This window comes from Ovis canadensis, chromosome 21 (assembly GCF_042477335.2).
Source record: "Ovis canadensis isolate MfBH-ARS-UI-01 breed Bighorn chromosome 21, ARS-UI_OviCan_v2, whole genome shotgun sequence".
Classification (NCBI taxonomy): Eukaryota; Metazoa; Chordata; class Mammalia; order Artiodactyla; family Bovidae; genus Ovis; species Ovis canadensis.
In genome coordinates, this window is record NC_091265.1 from 25619604 (window position 1) to 25640739 (window position 21136).

The 21136-nt window shown below is 38.8% G+C and overlaps 1 protein-coding gene across 15 annotated transcripts in view; it reads left to right on the forward strand.

The window, feature by feature from the left end:
- Nucleotides 1-20581, forward strand: part of SYTL2 (synaptotagmin like 2) — a 122505-nt gene extending 101924 nt beyond the window's left edge. For 8 of the 15 annotated variants that reach the window (XM_069564790.1, XM_069564793.1, XM_069564797.1 and 5 more), the window contains 9 exons: nucleotides 3246-3340; nucleotides 6228-6347; nucleotides 7667-7836; nucleotides 8948-9050; nucleotides 11757-11927; nucleotides 14925-15003; nucleotides 17533-17632; nucleotides 18462-18667; nucleotides 19511-20581. In XM_069564790.1, the coding sequence (XP_069420891.1) occupies nucleotides 3246-3340; nucleotides 6228-6347; nucleotides 7667-7836; nucleotides 8948-9050; nucleotides 11757-11927; nucleotides 14925-15003; nucleotides 17533-17632; nucleotides 18462-18667; nucleotides 19511-19656 (1190 nt within the window). In that variant the 3' untranslated portion in view covers nucleotides 19657-20581. Of the gene's footprint in view, nucleotides 1-3245; nucleotides 3403-6227; nucleotides 6348-7666; nucleotides 7837-8947; nucleotides 9051-11756; nucleotides 11928-14924; nucleotides 15004-17532; nucleotides 17633-18461; nucleotides 18668-19510 lie in introns of those variants that run through there. The other 7 variants (XM_069564794.1, XM_069564795.1, XM_069564801.1 and 4 more) reach the window with 3 other exon arrangements.
- The last annotated feature ends 555 nt before the right edge of the window (nucleotides 20582-21136 follow it).

A 21136-nucleotide genomic window follows, 5' to 3' on the forward strand; every position in this document is an offset into this window, starting at 1 on the left:
GTATTTGGACCTGAGGAAAGGACTGTACTTTGACAATTAGTATGTAGTATGGCTGTGTATGCCTCCCTACATTATCTATAGAAGCAATTTTTTTTAATGCCCAGGGTTTAAGCTCTGAAGTTCAAAACTAAAATAGTATATAGTTCAATATATAAGGCAAGTGAACTTCTGAATCTTAAGTAGTGAATGCACATGGCAACATGGATGGGTCTAGAGGGCTTTATGCTAAGTGAAATAAGTCAGAGAAAGACATAAATGTGATCTCATGTATATGTGGAATCCTAAAAAACGAAAAACAACATGCAGACTCAAAGATATAGAGAACAAATGGGTGTTTGTTGGGGGTCATGATGGGGTGAAAATGTGCAGGGGATTAAGATAAAAAATAAATCATGGGAACGTAATATACAGTGTAAGGAATATGGTCAATAATATTGTAATAACATTGTCTGGGGACAAATAGTTACTAGCATTATGGTAATCATTTCATAATGTATGCAAATGTCCAATTACTAGGTAGTACACCTAAAACTAATATAATACTGTATATCAACTATGTTTCACTTTAAAAAAAAGAAAAATGTATGTACAGTTGTGGTAGCTCATATGCATCAACTAATTAGTATCCACCACCAGGAAAAGATAATGGTTATTCAGTGTTTTATGTTCACTCTTAAGACTGTTGTTCTTAATTGTGACTATCATCTTGAGTACAAATAGTGCATTAAAAGGGGTTTGTGGGGACTAGCAAAGAATGCAGATATGTTTGTGTGTCTTCTTGGCATCCCTTTTCAGAGGTGCTTTCAAAATCCTAAGTGTTGGAGGGATGAAGATACACATACCGGCCCATAGGATTTTTAATAACAGTTTCCCAACAGCCACTGGATGTGCTAATGGTTCTTAAAGAGAAGCGTTGCCAAAGGAAGGAGCCATAAGATAGAGGAAAAGTGCTGATGCTTGAAAACAGTGACTTCTCATCTGAAATCTGAAACTCTGCTCATGAGGTTCTCCTGCCAGAGATGAAGGCGCTGAGCCTTGGCACATGACCTGACAAATTCTTAGGAACTACCTAGGAAATAAGGCTGTCCAGGCTTCAGCCATTGGTGTGTGTTCTCTGTCTGGCTGCCGCAGAGGCAACAAGACTTCTGTCTCTCAGGGGTGTTGGGTAAAGAGGCTTTTCCAGTTGCTGTTGAACCGGCAACTGGATACTTAAGTTTGGGCATCTTGGTTTATCTTTGTATGTTTTATTCAACATTTAGTCTGAGAAGTGAAAACAAAGCATAGACATGGATGATGTATGCCTATATACCTGTGTCTTCATTTGTGACTTCCTAACTAGCTTAGTTTTTTGTCAAGGCAAAGAGGCTAATCAGTGCTAAATTCTAGATAAATCATTTCTCTTTTTTTTTTGTGGTATTTTCCAAGATGACTTTTAATGCCTGGGCTGGGGTTATTCCTTTTCTTTAGTGAAGAGTGTGTTCTTACCATAAAAAAAAAAAAAATGAAATGCATGGTCAAAACACAAATAACTAAAGCCCAGCAAACATATTACTAAACTGACTACATTTGAGTAGTAAATATATACTTTGAAAATAATACAGAGCAATGTTATAATAAAGTTTTGCATACTCATTGGGCTATCCTTTGCCCTTGTAGGACCTGATCTTATACTACTTCAGTATAAGTCACTCAAATACACACCATGGGAAGTAATTAAAGCAGGTTATCATCTTGTGAGACACCATAAACATATTTTGATGCATTTGTGAGCCTAAAACTAGGTGAGAGCTATTATGTGATAAGCAAATATTTGATAGTTCAACTTTCCATTTTCCTTCATTAGGTTTCTTTTAACTAACGATAAATGTGCCTAATATTTAGGGCTAAACTTGAGCCTTTTGAGTTATATGTAGATATCTAATTTGACTTTTATTTATCTGCTTTCCTTGTATCTATGCAATGAGAAAGTCAAGTCAGTATATTTATGTCACATGGAAAAGATAATTTAAAGATTTCCTATCAGATATTTACTTGTTTAGCAAAGACTTATATAGAGCCTAATATGTGCCAAGCACTGTTCTGAGTACCTTGAAAAATATTAAGTCATTCAATACAAAAGCTCTGATTCACCATAAGAAAAGCTTAGACATTGTCGTTCTTAGACTGCTGCTGCTGCTGCTGCTAAGTCGCTTCAGTCATGTCCAACTCTGTGCTACCCCATAGACGGCAGCCCACCAGGCTCTGCCATCCCTGGGATTCTCCAGGCAAGAACTCTAGAGTGGGTTGCCATTTCCTTCTCCAATGCACGCAAGTGAAAAGTGAAAGTGAAGTCACTCAGTCGTGTCCAACTCTTAGTGACCCCATGGACTGCAGCCCACCAGGCTCCTCCGTCCATGGGATTCCTGGGCAAGAGTACTGGAGTGGGGTGCCAGTGCCTTCTCCCATTCTTAGACTAAGAAGAAGAAAAGTTTTCTAACTAAACATATTAGGAAGAGAATTCATCATCATGTTGTGACTTCCACATATATACTTACTGTATCAAAAAGAAACCGTGTGCTACATTTTCATATTAAATTCTTAGAGTATCTTAAACTGAGTCATTCATACGTGACCTTTGGATATCGCTGTTGAAAGTTATCTGGACTGACAGATAGCTAAATAATTTCTATTTTCAGAAAATAATTAATTTTGAAACTGTAGTCTCTTATGATTCTGAGGGAGAAATACTCTTACAGTAATGCCAACAGTCACCAAGGAATCCAACCTCCTTTTAGACATCAATAGCCAGGACACTTTTATGATTGAGTTGTGTACAAAGATCCTTGCTATTCAATGAAATAGTTTTTCAGCCTGCAGCATGTTAAAAAATATATCTCAAGGAGATGAACCAATAAAGTACAGATCTTGTGGTTCAAAGATCTACTGTGAAAAAATGTAAATTAAAACCAATTCATGTTAGTAGTATATTTCAGTATAATTCAAATCCAGTTCTCCAGTTCAATAAAACCTAGTGGTTTTTAAGTTCTGTATTCTGTTTGGTTCAACTCCTTGCTAGTTCTCTCTATATAACTTACGAAAATTGCATGTTGCTTACCTTACAGTCCTGTGCATGTGAACTACTGTGCCTTTAACCATTTTACAAAAACGTCTCTGTTCATAGATGGAAAAAAGTGTGTTTTCAACTTATGCCTTATGTTTGTCTGACAATTGTGAGGATAATTTTGAATGGAAATGCTGCTGTTTAGTTTCCACAGTGTCTTCACAGCCTGATAATCAGTTTTCCCACCCTGACAAACTCAAAAGGATGAGCAAGTCTGTTCCAGCATTTCTCCAAGATGAGGCAAGTTTGTCTTTTGTACCTTCCCAGAAATGGAACCAAATAAGTGGATTTGCTATGCCAAGGTTGGTGTGTTTGCATTAAGCCATAGCAGAGACCTAAGAGGCAGCAGGGGTGACCTTTGCCTCTCCTATCAATAGACGTAGTGTTTTTGGTCCTGGAACCAGGCAAGGCATATCTCATTTGACTCATACAGTAACTCTTTGGTGGTGAAGCCAGATTGCATACAGGGAATGTGACTTTTGTTTCAAAATAAGAAATCCAGGCAGAAAAATGTTGGCATGTACTTTTCTGTAGTTTAGAGTACGGTTCATTTGTGAAAGCTTAGTCTAGATAGCATGACTAGCTTGAAAGCATATGTTAAAATTACAAAGTATCAATGACATGGAAAACTTTAAGGATGTCAACCAGGTGTAAGCACTTTATATACATTATCTCATTTAATCCTCCAAACACCCTGGGAGGTGGGCACCATCACTATCCCCAGTTATTACAGATGAGGAAACTGAGATTAGGAGAGATCAGGCAACCTCACTCAGCTAGAACGGGGCTGAACCTAGGAGTGGAATCTACATCTGACCTTCATGCAATTAACTACTATACCTTCTGTTTCAAATAAGAACATGACTATTATCTGTTATTCATTTAATTCATAGTAAGTACCAGGCACTCTGATATCTTTAACTCTTACTAACAAAATGTGGTAGGTACAATTTTTTCCATTTTATACAAGAAGAAAGAGCCTCACAGAGCCTTTCCCCAAATTCAACAGCTACTAAAAAGTAGATCTAGGATTTTAACTCAGGTTCTTTGATTTAACTAAGATTCCATGTTGTGCAATCAGGTAATTAGGAGTCTGAGATTTGATGTTAGACACTCGCACCCCTAGTTATACTGCTGATTTGCTATGTGGTTATGAACAATTTCCTTAACTTCCTTGAGCACTTTCCTAGTACCTAACTCATTAGACTGTAAGGAGTCAGTGAGATAATTCAGGGAAAACACACAGCACCGTGCTGACACGTAGGACCTCAGTGCTTACTGTTGCCGTTTGCAGTTCTGGTCTGATTTTTCATGATGAAATAAAAGCTTCATCCTTTCTCTTAGTAGATGGAATGTAAGGAAAGCTCTGAAAACATGCAAATTACATCCCTCCTCCCCAACCTCCTGGGAACCCTTCTGTCTACACCTGAGCCTTCCATGAACTGTATCAGAAAATATTCAACCCCTGCATGTGCTTAACAGCCCACATTATAGTTGCTTTGGAAAAGCACTCATTCTTTGAAACAAGCTCATGAGCTAGAAGCCAGCATAGGTACCTGATAGAGTTCCTGCGGTTTTATACCTCTGTAGATGTACTTTGGTCTTGGCTGGTCATATGAATAAAACAGCTAATCATTTGAGAGGCAAATGATACCAGTTGCTGATTTTTTTCTCCTTCCTTCAGTTTTAACCTGCTGCCTCATTGCTCCACACAAAAGATAGTCCAAATAGTTTGAGTCTGTGGATCAGAGATGCCAATTTAAGCTGTATTGTTTTACTTTTCAAAGTACTTGGGGTTGGACTGAATGTTAAAGAAAGTGGGATAAAATCAGACTTTGCTTCTTCATCCACTGTCCCTTTGAGGCTTACCATCAGTCACATTTGTTGAGTGCCAACTTTGTGAAAATCAGTGTTACAAGTCATCAAGACAAGGTCCTGTCCTTCCAATAATCACTAATGATCTGATGTACCAGGTAGAATGTATTATGGCTGTGATAGAGGGAAATGGTCTCTAAGCATGTGGGGAGGGAGTGTGATAATAGAAACATTACAAAGGTGTGGATTTTTTCATCCTTGAGGAAAGATTCTTTTCTTATCCACATAAATCATAATTTTTTAACTCCTTTCTTAATCTGCATTAGGATTGGCATCTGTTATATTGACATGTAATTGCATGGCCCTGGAATATGTTGGCATGAACTAACCACTCCTTTGTAAAGGTGTTTCCCTAACCCCAGGAGCCGCTGAACTGCTCCATAAACTCTCTAACCCCAAAAGGAGCTCATTCTGAATCACAGATCCTTAAAGCTACCATCTAATATACTATAGACCTGAATATAATAAAATTTATTATCACCACTTTTTCTTTCTTGACCCAGGTAAATATTTCCAGGGACATATTTAAAATAAATACCTTACTGCCATTAAAAAAAAATTGTTAAAATGCAATGTGGGTAGAATGTATAATTCAATATACCTCCCTGTAGCAACAAAAAAGATAAGCACAGTAACTCTATAGGAATACCTAAGAGGTGGTTTAAAATTACGTATCAGTTCAGCTCACATATATGTGTGTGTGTATACGCATACATGCATATATGAAAATCTTGAAACACAGATCAGATTAGAATTGTTTTCCCTAGTTTAATAGTGTCTCAAGTAAAAGACTTGATTTTTAGGGAAGTTAAGTCTATGTTACTAAGAGGAATTAGGCATGACATTTTATGATTTAAGAGTAAATATTAGACCTTTTATTGTCTAGGTAAAGATAATTTCTCATATGTAGCAAAAAAGTTTGCCAAGCAATATAAATGTATAATATTAAGAGAAAGCCAAGAAAGCTCACAATATGCTATCTGCTGTAGCACCTGGGGGCTACCTTGCTGGTGAAAAAAAATCACTTTGCTATTTCAGTAGCTAAACACTGCTCTCCTGCTTAAGTGAGATCTTGGGTAGACCACCCACCCCATTTGAATCCCATTCCTTGGCAGTTATCACTGCTGTCCTTTGACCTTGGAAAACGTCATACATGAGTGGGATACCAAGCTATTATCTTTATCTAAACTAAGATCTTGATCTTGACTCTTTCTGAATTTGAATTTTGTGTGTATTATATGATGTTTTGTAGAGTGATGACAGAGAGACAGATACAGCATCAGAAGGCAGTTACCAGCTCAGCAGACACAAGAAGAGCCCAAGCTCTTTAACCAATCTTAGCAGCTCCTCTGGCATGACGTCCTTGTCTTCTGTATGTAAACAAAGGCTTTGTGTTAATATCCCTCTGCTTCTGCCAACCTTGCTCTGCCATGCTCCTGCTCCTGTAAAATGGCCTTTTGTTATATTTCTTAGATTCCAGGGGCGTGAGAGTTTTGTTTTTTATCTAACCCACAATTAGCTTCTGGCTAGCTACATCTTCCTTTCTTCTCTTTTTTAAATCACAAGACAGTTCATATCCAAGATAAACAAATACGGTTTGTTTTGGATGTTACGTACTTCAAAAATAAACCTAAATTACCAACAAGATGAACCACTAAACTTCTCTGTGTGGCGAATGGGGTACCTATTACAAAGTCTGCTTTTATCAGATATGATTTTATGTACTCTTTGCAGATATAGAATTGTACCTCTTTTAGCAAGTCATTTATTCTGACGACTAAAAGTACTGATTCACATTAAAAGGGAAGGTGATTCTTTGCCTCATGGAAGGATTCAGAATGGGATTTTCCAAAGGAAGCTCCCTAAGTATAGTTACTTAGATTTGATTTGGAGAATTTGACTTTATATAGAAGTGAGATAGTTTTGTGTGTGCATGTAGCATGTATATAGAAATATATATATTTGTAAATATATCCATATACATTTATCCAAATATCTATGATCTGTATATACATGCACAGATCTCATCAGATATGCTAAATGAATGATAAATCTGTGCTTAAATTCTTACTGGCCTTGCATTTTTCAAACTCTTTAAAAAAAATCTATTTAAATTGAATTTCTGCTGATAACAATCAAATGTATGGCCTTGGGAAGGCTTTAAACTTCCTTCATCAATCATCCATTTTCTACCCTTCCTGACCTCTAAAAGTGTATGGCTCAGTAAGCATTTTCTTAGAGTCAGTGGATGGGTAACATAGTAAAATTCCTTTTTAGTGCCTTGGAAATTTGATAGAGCAATGTGTCACTGTGATTTGTGTGCCCTGGGGTTTCTCACATCCTCTTTATTTAACATTTTAAATTCTAAGCATGCCTAAAAATGGGACTCTGAGTGCCCCCTACTATAAAATCACCCTGGTTTGAAATGAGTCAGCATCTAAATAACTTTGCATTTCATACTTTTCATCTATGTCTCTTACAGGCAGTGTTTGTTAAACACCAGTCATCATGTCATGTATATCATGTCAGGTTGTCTGTGTTGGTATGCTTTTTTTAATGCCACATTAAATTAGCTGCTTTTATATGCAAAGTAGAGAAATAATGGCAAGCAAAGATTACACCCACGTAATCCTTGCACTGGATTCGAGAGTGAGTCAGAGACAGACACCATGTGTTTCCCGGCGTTTTCAGGTCAGCGGCAGTGTGATGAGTGTTTATAGTGGAGACTTTGGCAATCTGGAAGTGAAAGGAAGCATCCAGTTTGCCATCGACTACGTGGACTCACTGAAGGAGTTGCATGTCTTTGTGGCCCAGTGTAAAGACTTAGCAGCAGCGGATGTTAAGAAACAGCGTTCGGACCCGTAAGTACATTCTGGAGTCGCTATTTCCTCTTAGTTACTCTTGTAAAAATTGGGAAAGAAAGAAAGAAATTGAAGGGAAGGTATGTGTGTGACTGTGTTGAAAAGGAATGTTCAGGGAAAAAAACGGGATTTGGGGGGGTGAAAAAAGAGTTGGGGAAAAATGCTGTTTATAGATTCATTCGCCAAACTTACTAAATTATAAGAATGTCAGGGAAACACAAAGCATTTCAAGTTGGAAGGAACCTTTGAGGTCAACTTGCCCTGATTCCTTCTTTTTTACCGATAAGGAAACAAAGGATAGGGAAGACAAGCTCTGTCTATTTATAGCAGCAGGATGAATGAGACTTGAGCCCCCTCTCTCCACACACTTTTAGACTTTCTCTAAAAGGAGGGACGTGTTAGGCATACTTTATAGTGCTCAATGATGCAGAGATAGTTAAGATTCTAGAATAAGGTAATTTCCACATTTAAATTATATTCTGTGGAACTTTAGGGGGGATTATCAATTCATTTTTGAAATCACAGGTTTAATGGCATTTCAGTTCAGTTATAAAAGTTGAATGACAGTCCCCACTTACCCCTTTGCAGAAGTCTGATTCTTAATAATTTTTCTAGCATAAGCCCAACCCTTTGTTTTTGTTATAAAAGCAGCGGGGCCCAATAGCTTTTCTTTTTCCTTTTTTTTTTTTTTTCTGTTTTACACTGAATATGGCCTGATTGCTATGTACCAAGATTTTTCTTTCAAAAGACAGTCTTTTTTAATTCTGCAAACATCAAAGCCTTTTCTTAATAGGACACTAGCCAATGAAATTAAGCATCACATTAGAGGTCAGTTGTCTTCTCCTGCCCTACATTAGTTAAGGTCAAAGGAAAAAAGGAATTCAGGGACTATCCCTTAAAAATCTTCAGAACAATTTAAAATGATCCATTCCACTGAAATCCCTTAAAAGTTTAAGCATAAAGGTGTTGATGAGAGCATTTATTATATACTACTTTCGCTAGTGTCATGAAATAATTATTCCTATCAATTTCGAATGCATTTTTAAAAGTACAGGTAGACATGTCACTTTTATTTTCTCTGACCTTCTTGTCTGTTCAATTCTCTTTTTAGATACGTAAAGACTTACCTATTACCAGACAAAGGCAAAATGGGCAAGAAGAAAACACTAGTAGTGAAGAAAACTTTGAATCCTGTGTATAATGAGATACTGCGGGTACCTACGACCTCTCTATCTAGGAAAATCCCCAATGGTGACCTGTGCACTTAAAAGGCCATGTGATCTTGGGTAGTATCTCTGCAGAGGAAGTCAGTCCCCAAGAGAGAAGGAAATGAATAACCACTTTCTGAGAATCTGCTTTGTATGAGATGATACACCATGACTGTTGGATGCCTTGTCTCATGCACTCCCTCCGTACTCTGCCAGGGGTTATTATTATCTGTATCTCACAGATGAGGCAAAGGAAGCTTAGGGAAATAAAGGAAACTGGATACACAGATGATAAAGTTGAGCACTGCAGCCAAAACAATCTTATAAAAGCCCAATTCTGATCGTGTTATTTCTCTGCTTAAAATCTTGGAGGACTCCCATTAGCCTTTAGGTCAAGCCCGCCATCTTAACATGCATACCCCTCCCTTGAGAACCTGAGCTCTGGCCTCATCCTTCTACTTTCATCGTCTTTTTTCAGGTTACCCTGATTCCTTTCTGTTCTTTGGAGGAATTACAGTCTCTCACTCTGCTGGGACTTTCTCTTCCTTCAAACTGGGATGTTCTTCCCCACATGCTGTCCCTAACTACTTCCCACAGCCTGAAATGCCTCTTCCTGTGAGAGGTTGTCCTTAACTCCTAAGTTTCCCTGCTGTCTGCTGCCTCAGTCTCTTTATTTCACAATAGGTGGTGCTGACATTCAGCACTTTAACTGCTGGTTTAATTGTAAATTCCACAAGAGCAGGGATCAACTCTAGGTTGCTTATAAACTGCATACCTTGTGCAAATGACTTAACCCATCTGCACGTTAGATCTGCAAATGGGAAATAAGAATAGTACCTGTCTGGGACTTCCCTGCTCTTCCCTGGTGGCTAAGAGGTTAAAGTGTCTGCCTCTAATGCAGGAGACCCGGGTTCGATCCCTGGGTGGGGAAGGTCCCCTGGAGAAGGAAATGGCAACCCACTCCAGTATTCTTGCCTGGAGAATCCCATGGACGGAGGAGCCTGCTGGTTCCCCAGCAGTTCAGTGGTTAAGAATCTGAGCCTCCATTGCAGGGACCACAGGTTCAGTCCTTCGTAGGAACTAAGATCCTTCCTGCTGCATGATGTGGCCAAAAAGTTTTTAAAATTAATTTATAATAAAGAATAGTGCCTACCTACTTCAGTAGTTGTGAACGTTAAAAGAGTTAATATGTGTAAAGTGATAAATATGCATTAGTGTGTGTTAGTCACTTAGTCATGTCTGACTCTTTGTGACCCCATGGACTGTAGCCCTCCAGGCTCCTCTGTCCATGGTTTTCTTCAGGCAAGGATACTGGAGTGGGTTACCATCTCCTTCTCCAGGGGATCTTCCCAACCCAGGGATCGAACCCAGGTCTCCTGCACTGTAGGCAGATTCTTTACCAGCTGAGGTATAGGGAAGTCCATAGTATAGTATGAATTCAGTTCAGTTCAGTTCAGTCACTCAGTCGTATCCGACTCTTTGTGACCCCATGAATCACAGCACGCCAGGCCTCCCTGTCCATCACCATCAGTATGCAGAGTATGCATTAAACACTTAGTAAATGCTGACTCTTAGTATAGTGTCTGGGATAGGTACTTTGAAAATGTTTGTTGGAAGGAACGATGGCTGGATAGAGGAGTGGAGAATATGCCTCGCTCAGATGCCCATGTTCTGTCTTCCTGCAAACTGTCTCATGCTGCCTTAGTCATGGGCAACAGATTATTTAAAACAACAAATGTGAGAAGTATTATTCATTCTCTTTCTGAAAATTCTGTCCAAGTATTTGGTTATCCTCTGAAAAAAAGAGCTGCATTAAATTAATCCTCAGTTATCCATGGGTGAATGAATTGTCTATAGATTTTCTGTAGCAAGTTTTTAATTACAGTTTGACTGTGATATACCTCAGCACCCTTGCTATTTCTAGGTCATCTACTTTAACCACAAACTCAGGAAAAGCCAGCTCATTTAAATGGTAAACTCGGAGAAAAGCAAGTCTACTACAACCAGAATGGACATTCAAGTAGTATATCATAAAGCCAAGTAGAGATTATTTTTAGATTAGAAAGACTATCATCCCTTCCATAATTATATATAATCAAGAATTGACTACATTTCAGATTAACACTGTTAGGATGCCCCCCAAAAAGCAAAAAACAGGTCTGTCTTTTCTTGAAAAATATTTTGCCCTTGCCCAATATCAATGATTGGAGAGATTATATATATATGGAGCAGGTGAAATATGGGAACACTTCTGTACTTTCTTTTCAATTTTGTGCAAATCCTGAACTGCTCTAACAATTAGTCTATTAAAAAAAATACCTTGTCCTCAGGGAGAAAACAGGCCATTGGGTTAAGCTTCATTTGTATTTTTAGACTGAATTGGATTCCTGTTATATCTAGTTAGAAGTAAAAACATCCAGTAAAAACTGAATAATTGGCTTTTGTTTTTAGAGAGTTATTACCAACTATGATACTTGAGCCATGATTTGCTTTTCCAGAGAGGGAAAGAAAAATCAGCTTTTGTGAAAGATGGATGTTAGCTCTTTGAAACAAGACACTTAGAATAAGATGACTTTGCAGTATTTTTGAGACTTGAAACCTAACAGATGAGAAAATCTGATCTACACAGAGGACTTTATCTTCACCTCTATGTCATAACTTTGGCCTAAAATAATGTTATTTACCCCTTTAATTTCCTTCTTTGAACTGCAGTATAAAATCGACAAGCAAACCTTAAAGACACAGAAGCTGAACGTGTCTGTTTGGCATCGAGATACATTTAAGCGCAATAGTTTTCTAGGGGAAGTGGAACTTGATTTGGAAACTTGGGACTGGGACAACAAACAGAATAAACAATTGAAGTGGTACCCTCTAAAGCGGAAGGTAAGTTTGGAACTTTTTGTTTGGTTTGGTGGTTTAGGGCCTGGGATTCAGGAGAGAGCTGCTGTAAGATTCCATTTTCGTTCAGAATGCTTATCCATTGTTTGGGATCGTCATGTTTTTTCACTCTGTCCAATAAATCTCTTAGGCTCCTTTCCATGTTGTGTAGTCTTTCTTCCCCTACCTATTCTTTGGGCTGGCTAGTTTCTGCTAACCTATCTTTTAGTTCAATAATTTTCTTATCTGCTGTGTCTAATCTAGTATCTAATATCTAGATGGATATCTATGGGTCCTCAGTTATTATACTTTCAGATTTATATTTTCACTTGACTCTTTTTTATAGATTCTGTTTCTCTGCTACAATTCTTTATCTTCACATTAATCAAAGTTACTCAAAGTATGTATCTGAAAACTCCTATATCTTAAACATTTGTGAGTCTCATCTAATTTCTATTGTTTGGTCATTTGGCCCTTTGTTCTGGTATGCCTGTTCATTTTTTTTATTGCATGCTGGACACTGCATAAAATGAAAAATTCTAGGGATAATTTGAGAGGGTTTACTTTTGCATTTGACCCACAGAGAAAGGATGCACTGCCTCAATCTAGCCTGGTAATGAACTGACGAGAAGCTGGGGTTCAGCTTTCACGTGGTCTGATCTCATTTTTCTTTGCCCATGTTTCTAGGCTGTGGTCTTTCATGGGCTCCAGCTGAAAACCTAGGTAGTAGTTTGCAGATTTTAGCATGTATCCAACCTGGCCCCAAAATATGCATTTCTAACAAATTCTCAGGCATTGCTGATACTGCCAGCCTGGGGACCATACTTTGAAAACTATTGGTCTAGAGTGTTTTCTGAGACCATCTCTCCTTAGCTAGCCAACTTTTGCCTCCCCAGCCCTGTGAGAGGCTGTGCTCAGCTTCTTAGCCTCTTTCTGCTAAGTAGTGCTAGTCAGCACTACTCACAATGCAGCTAATGCCTTGAAGTGGAAAGAAAGAATTTCAGGCTACAACAGCTTATCCATTTGAACCCTATCTATCTTAATAATTCTTCAGCACCTTCAAATAGATTTGTTTAATCAAGTTTGTTGTTGTTGTTGTTCTCAATGTGAGGGTTAGTATGATACATACAATTTATACAAACTGTTAAGTATCTATACAGTAGAGCCATTCTACTTAAGGAATGGTTCCAAAATACCACATCAAGGTCACCTGAAGCTCTTATTTGTAGGTCTACCCAAGATTTGCTAGTTAAGAATTTCTCAGAAGTTGTCAAAAGCGTCTCGTTTTTAGCTTCCTTCTGTTGTTTCTGACATATAGCCCCGTTTTGGCAATAAGGCTCTAAAAGATCAGAATTTGAAAGGAAAACCACCTGTTCTATAATAAATACACATTTAAAAAATTTTATTTATTTTAATTGGAGGCTAATTACTTTACAATATTGTGGTGGTTTTTGCCATCAGTTCAGTTCAGTTCAGTTGCTCAGTCGTGTCTGACTCTTTGCAACCCCATGAATCGCAGCACGCCAGGCCTCCCTGTCCATCACCAACCCCCGGAGTTCACTCAGACTCACGTCCATTGAGTCGGTGATGCCATCCAGCCATCTCATCCTCTGTCGTCCCCTTCTCCTCCTGCCCCCAATCCCTCCCAGCATCAGAGTCTTTTCCAATGAGTCAACTCTGCGTGAGGTGGCCAAAGTACTGGAGCTTCAGCTTTAGCATCATTCCTTCCAAAGAAATCCCAGGGCTGATCTCCTTCAGAATGGACTGGTTGGGTCTCCTTGCAGTCCAAGGGACTCTCAAGAGTCTTCTCCAACACCACAGTTCAAAAGCATCAATTCTTCAGCACTCAGCCTTCTTCACAGTCCAACTCTCACATCCATACATGACCAATGGAAAAACCATAGCCTTGACTAGACAGACGGACCTTAGTTGGCAAAGTAATGTCTCTGCTTTTGAAAATGCTTGGTTGGTCATAACTTTTCTTCCAAGGAGTAAGCGTCTTTTAATTTCATGACTGCAATCACCATCTGCAGTGATTTTGGAGCCCCCCAAAATAAAGTCTGACACTGTTTCCACTGTTTCCCCATCTATTTCCCATGAAGTGATGGGACCGGATGCCTTGATCTTCATTTTCTGAATGTTGAGCTTTAAGCCAACTTTTTCACTCTCCACTTTCATTTTCATCCAGAGGCTTTTTAGTTCCTCTTTACTTTCTGCCATAAGGGTGATGTCATTTGCATATCTGAGGTGATTGATATTTCTCCTGGCAATCTTGATTCCAGCTTGTGTTTCTTCCAGTCCAGCGTTTCTCATGATGTACTCTGCATATAAGTTAAATAAGCAGGGTGACAATATACAGCCTTGACGTACTCCTTGTCCTATTTGGAACCAGTCTGTTGTTCCATGTCCAGTTCTGACTGTTGCTTCCTGACCTGCATCTAGATTTCTCACATTGACCTGAATCAGCCGTGGGCATACGTAACATACATTGTACATTTTATATTGTAAAATGATTGTTCAGCTTTTGTTATTCTTACAGGCATCTCCTCATCTGGTCTAAAATAATTAGGTTAATGCAGCTATGAAAATGTATTATTAGTCCCCCACCCATACCCTGGCTCTTTCTACTTCTTTAAATAAAGAAAATACAGATAAGTTGTTTTATGCAGTGGCTGGATCACTAGCAAAAATGTACGTATTTTTATAAAAATCTAAGCATTTCAGAACACCTTTCCCATCTGCAAGAAACCCATTCTGATTTCTCTGAACTGAAGGACTTAAAATGTGTTCTGGGTACCCTGCAGAGTTTTCCAGGATACACAGTGTAGCCTTCCCAGATCTCAAAGCAACAGTCCATCTGTGATGGGGAGGGAAATTTCAATCCAGGGCACTCATGAATGATACCTAAGCTCAGAAATGAGGCAGATATGGCCCTGTAGCAGAGCACCAACACGGGGTGAATGGCTTTTGTTTCACACCTGCTGACTTGCCTTCATTTTCCAGACAGCACCAGTTCCCCTTGAAGCAGAAAACAGAGGTGAGATGAAGTTGGCTCTCCAGTATGTCCCAGAGCCAATGCCTGGTATGTACTGGTTTTCTGTCCAGATTTATGGCCTTACCTTAGCCTTCCCCTCTCCAAGGATTTCTTTGATTTCTATGTTTGTTTTTTTTTTTTTTTTAATTTTCAAAGGTGAAGAACTAAATTAACTTACTTAGTAAGGATCCAAATGAGTCAATCCATACTTGTAAACTAGAAAATTTTCTTTATTTTTAATTGTGGTCAAAACACATAATATAAAAAAAACAAAACCACATAACATAAAATTTTTCTTAACCATATTTAAGTGTGCGATTGGTTGTAGTTGTTGCATGCTCGCTCAGTTGTGTTCGATTCTTTGCGACCCCATGGACTCTGCCAGACTCCTCTGTCTACGTGATTCTCCAGGCAAGAACACTGGGTGGGTTGTCATCTCCTCCTCCAGGGGATCTTCCTGACCCAGGGACTGAACCCTCATCTCCTGCACTGACAGGTAGATTCTTTACTACTGTACCTCCTGGGAAGCCCATTAGCAGTGTTAAGTATCTTTACAATAATGTGAAGCATGTCTCTGGACTTTTTCATCTTGTTCATCTGAAACTCTATACCCATTAAACCACAACTCTTCTCTTGCCCTTCCTTCCAAGATCCCCTTCCTGGTAACCACCATTATATTTTTTCTGTTTCTTTGAGAAAAATACTCATTTTTTTCTCAGCCCAGTTTACAGCCCTTGTTTTAACTTTGGCCTCACTCTCCCCAAAGTTCTTATCTACACAGTGTAAATGGCTTTTCCTGTGTAGTGCTGTGATGCAAATGGAACTGGAGTAGTTTTTACCCCCCACAGGTGGAAATTAAAAGGATTCATATTAAGCCCCTAAGAGATTAGAGCTCATTTGTCCTCTACTCTCAAGGTCTCATTAAAGTAGAAAGTTTTTTCTTCAAAATTACTACATTGCATCCTTGATGTTAGAGCCTCAGGTCTCCAGCACAGTTAAGGAGCAAGAGACTGCTGGGAAATGAGTGCTAACCCCTCTCTCATTTCTCATACAGTTCCCTAAGTTATTCTCCTTAAGAATTCATATGAGGGACATCTGTGGTAGTCCAGTGGCTAAGCTTCTGTGCTCCCAATGCCGGGGGCCAGGGTTCGATCCCTGCTTAGGGAACTAGACCCCACGTGACCAACTAAAAGTTTGCATGGCACAACTAGAGAGCGTGAATGCTGCACCTAAGACCCAGCACAGCCAAACAGATAAATAAATAGAAATAAATGTTTCTTGAAGGTAGTGGGATGACAGAAATGATGGTGGGGGCAGTGACTAAATAAAGAAAGGCATTCCAATTCAGCTTAAAAAAAAAGAGAGAGAGGACAAGCAAAACATATCTTCAGGCCACATGGCACCCAAACTGCCATCTTGTTACATCTGGATCTTTTTAAAAGACAGATTCTTCCCTATATAATCTGTATCCTATCATTTATGGTCAGCATACATAGAGATTCTGCTAGTCTCATTTCCCATTTTCCCTGTGATTACTTTTTGCTGGGGGAAGGGCAGGAGACCCACATGTGATGGACTCCAGCTTGTCTGAGTTTTTGCTCCTGTAATAGTTTTTTCTCCCTGGAATGGCTTCCTCTTCCCCTAAACCTATTCAAGTCTTTAGATGAAATCCCATCTCCTCCGCAAAGCTTTTCCTGAATGCATTTACCCTCACTGATCACACCTTCTAGATCATCATAGTAATCACTTAGCATTTCATCCTATATTACATTTCACTGCTTTTATTGAGTTTCTGTCTCTAGCTTACCTGTAAACATTTCCCAAGCACATAGATTTCTTGGATTCCTTGTATATCCAACAACATTCCTAGCACGGGGCTGAGCATATAATAGATGATCATTAAACACTGATTGGTTGACAGATTGGGTTCACCCATCCAGAAAAACATGGGGTCGCAAAGAGTCGGATACAACTGAGAGATTAACACTTTCACTTTTTTCCCTCCATCCATGTGCACCCAACCTTTATAGAAACTTCAGACTAAGGCCAACTTCTCAGCAATTCCCCTTCTATAATATTGGCTGTTACATGTGTCTATACAATACTCCTATAAAATGCATAACTACTTTTAACAAGAGTGACTATACCTAAACCAGTACCTGTTTTGGTTACTTCATACTCAAATTTGTTTAAATGCCTCCTATGAGCACTGATTGATAATGGTATTAATATTTGAAAAGTACATGCATCTCACTGAGTAGTTTTGAACATAACTATAGATGGATGATTCACACACCTAATATCTATAATTGATTTTGTTGAACCAAGCAAGACCCAGAAACAATGATGTAATATACTGTACTTGCAATAAATTATTTTTATAGAGCTCCTTGAGCTCAATACAGCCAGACTACGAAAGATGTAATTAAGAATAGATATAATCATTTAGGATCATATCATCAAGCACTCAGTCACGTCGCTATGCCAGACCATTTTTAGATTGGCATCTTGGGAGGCAGTACTGCCAAGAGAGGAAAGGCAGTGGAATTTCATTTTCTCTCTCTTTTTCTGTTATAGGTAAAAAACTTCCTACAACTGGAGAAGTGCACATCTGGGTGAAGGAATGCCTCGATCTACCACTGCTAAGGGGCAGCCATCTAAATTCTTTTGTTAAATGGTACCAGCATCGATAATTCTGCCTCCCTCAGTTCCACAATAGGCTGGCCTTTGCCAATTGATTTTAATTTTCTGTAACTATGATGCTGAAGTTCATCATTCATAGTATAAATGAAATAATTTGAGACAGTGGTGACACAAGCTAGAAGGATCTCTGACATGAACCCCCTGCAAGGCTCCATTTAGTTTAAGAGGGAATATATACAATAGGAGGTACATCTGCTGGCGAGGATAATATTCAGTACCAAAGAGTTTATGAAATGGCTAATGGTGATACCACACCCCTTGTATCATTTGTCGAACATCTGTATGTAAATAATCACAAATATGTAATATAATTTATTCCCAAAGTCAAATCTAGGGAATTGGAGAGGTTTCTTTTCTTTTTCAATTCTGTACAAGACTAATTTCTTAGGCTCTCACAGATAATCAGGAGTAGATTTTAGAGGAATCCTCAAACAGTTGCTACATAGTAAATGCTAAATACAGGTACTGAACTAAGTTGTTTGCTTAATCTGTAATTCTAATATTAACCTTATGAGGTAGGCATCACCATTCCCATTTCATAGATGAGTAAGCAAGTGTCTGAGAAGTTAAGTCAATTTCCCACAGTACACAGCCAATAAGTAGCAGAGTCAGGACTTCCTCAAAGCAAGTCTGGTCCACTCTAGTGCATGATCTTGCCAGCAGAATGCCCACCATTACCATCTCTCTGTGTTCTTTTTTTTCTTCCGTTGCTTCTTGCCAGTCCTCAGTAGCTGAAGCACACTAAAAGCATGAGAGTTTGCTGTCTTACTCACATGCTTTCACGGGAATGTTTCCTTTTACAGTACCATCCTTCCAGATACAAGTAGGAAAAGTCGCCAGAAGACGAGAGCTGTGGGGAAAACCACCAACCCTGTCTTCAACCACACCATGGTCTATGATGGGTTCAGGCCTGAGGATCTGACTGAAGCCTGTGTAGAGCTCACTGTCTGGGACCATTACAAATTAACCAACCAGTTTCTGGGAGGTCTTCGGATTGGCTTTGGAACAGGTAACGTGTTACATTTTTAATTTTCCGTGAGTCTAATGCCTCTGGAGACACTAGAGGTTGGTTGGTTTGCTTCATCCTAATGAAGACATGTACTCTATTTCTGTTAAGTGTGGTGAAATGAATCAGTAAAGGAATGTCAAGCTGTGTGCCAGGGACTCTAGATATGAAGACTATCAGGATGCTGTGTTTGTCCACACAGAGCTTAAGTTATTGTGGTGGACACCAGAAAAGCCTTCATCACTACCCTTTCCTGAAAAACAGTTTATGGCCCTTCATGGCTAAACATGTGCTTTGCATAATAATAGCAGCTAACATTTATGGAGCACTGGTCACTGTACCGAGTGCTTTCTTTGCATTATTGCATTCGATCCTCACAGAAGTTCTATGAGTTATTTCTAATGTTATGCCCAGAGACACTGATGTTTCAAGAAATTAAGAAACAGAGCTAATAAGTGACAGAACCAAGATTCAAAATTGAGTGTGTTAGACACTAAAGCTGTAAACAACACTTTCTTAGAGATCACCTACTGTTGCTTTCAACCTAATGCTGGAATCTTCCTTGCTGTTCCATTATACACCTGATAGATTTTCATCTGCATTTTATATGGTCAAGAAGAGAAGTTATTACTCTGAGAATAATGAGAATAATCCCTATTGTGGAGAGTTCCATTATCAGACATCTCGTATGATTAAATAGATCTTTTCTTCTGTTGAGTCCCAGCCCTACTGGTGATGTTAAAACTCTTCCTAGCTGTCTCCATTGGTGATTATAATTGGGGAATGGCTCAGTTTTTCCCAATGAACTATTCCTTTCTAAATGCAAAGCTTCCCTTTTTTGTCCAGGTAAAAGCTATGGTACTGAAGTGGATTGGATGGACTCTACTTCAGAGGAAGTGGCTCTCTGGGAAAAGATGGTGAAGTCTCCCAACACTTGGATTGAAGCAATCCTGCCTCTCCGAATGCTGTTGATTGCCAAGATTTCCAAGTGAAGCCAAAGTCCATGGGCTCCTCCACTGAAAACCACCAGACAGGTGGAATCCGATCTTGTAGGCAGAGATCCTCACTTTCTATCTGTTGCCTGGAACAAATGCCACATAGCATGTTAAAGTCAACCTGCACATGCTTCTTTGGTTACAAGGACTAAAAAAACTTAAATAATAGCAAAATGTGTAACTTAGTTTGTGACTGCAATGTTAAAAGAAGATGTTTGAGAAAGCTAAGAAAATCAAAGCATTGCTGCTGCTTCAAAGAAAAAGCTGCCAAAAAAAAATTAAATGTTGTTAATAAGCAAAAGTTTCCAGTTTGCTATCATGTGTTTCAAATCACAAAAGGGTTAGGAAGGCCTCCCACTTAATCATTGAAAACCCTTGCAGGAATTGAAAAAATGTTGGTTGTTGAAGAGTGACTCAAAGATATTCCTATGAGCAGGAGGGAAAAGAAATTAGAATATCGTGAAGATAAAGAATCTGTTCATAAGAAAACTATTCACTCTGTAGTCTCTATTGAAATATGGAATTCCATGTTAGGACAATGAGACTGAATTCACTGCATGTATTTTTGCTTTGAGAAGTGGCCCCTTTTCCCAATGTTTAAAGTCTTATGTGCTTTGGTGCCACCCACTGGCCATAGGTGAAATTAAGTTTTTGGCTTAATTTTCTCCTAAGTTCCAAGCCTGTATTTTATAATAGGGTACCCATAAATAAAACAAAGAACAAAAACTTTGCATATATAAGATTCTGTTTTTCTTACAACTCTACTATCTGAAGCAGCATGAGAGTGGTCACAAACATGATTTGCGATAAAGTTTTAATTAGAATGTAAATTGTTAAATTATACTGTCCTTCCTATGTATGTATAATTTTCATAAAGTATTTTGTAAAAACCCTTAGAATAAATTATTATATGATTTAATGATATTGTCAAGGTAATCTGACTTCTTAATTTAAATGAAATACTTTATGTTAGGAATCTTAAAGGCCAGGACTTCCCTTGTGGTCTAGTGCTTAAGAGTCTGCCTGCCAATGCAGGGGCCACAGGTTCGATCCCTGGTCTGGGAAGATGCCACTTGCCACGGGACAACTAAGCGTGTGTGCCACAACTACTGAGCCCGTGCACCTTAGAGCCATGCTCTGCAACAAGAGAAGCCACTGAAATGAGAAGCCTGAACCCTACGATAGAGAGCAGCCCATACTCATCACAACTAGAGAAAGCCTGCAAGGGGCAGTGAAGGCCCAGCACAGCCAAACATAAATAAAGAAAAATTTTAAAAACTTCTTTTAAAGAAGGAATTCTAGAATCTAAATTCACAAGCCAGGCTAAAGAACTTTTGGGCTAATATTTCTCCAAAGTCTTTGCTGCAGCTCTGGGCATGATTTTCTCTAAACTGGAAGCTTCAGCTATGTTACTAAGAGTAGAACTTTTGTTTTTTAGAAGTAGCTAAAAGCTTTGAAGGTAAGTTGTCGTTTATTC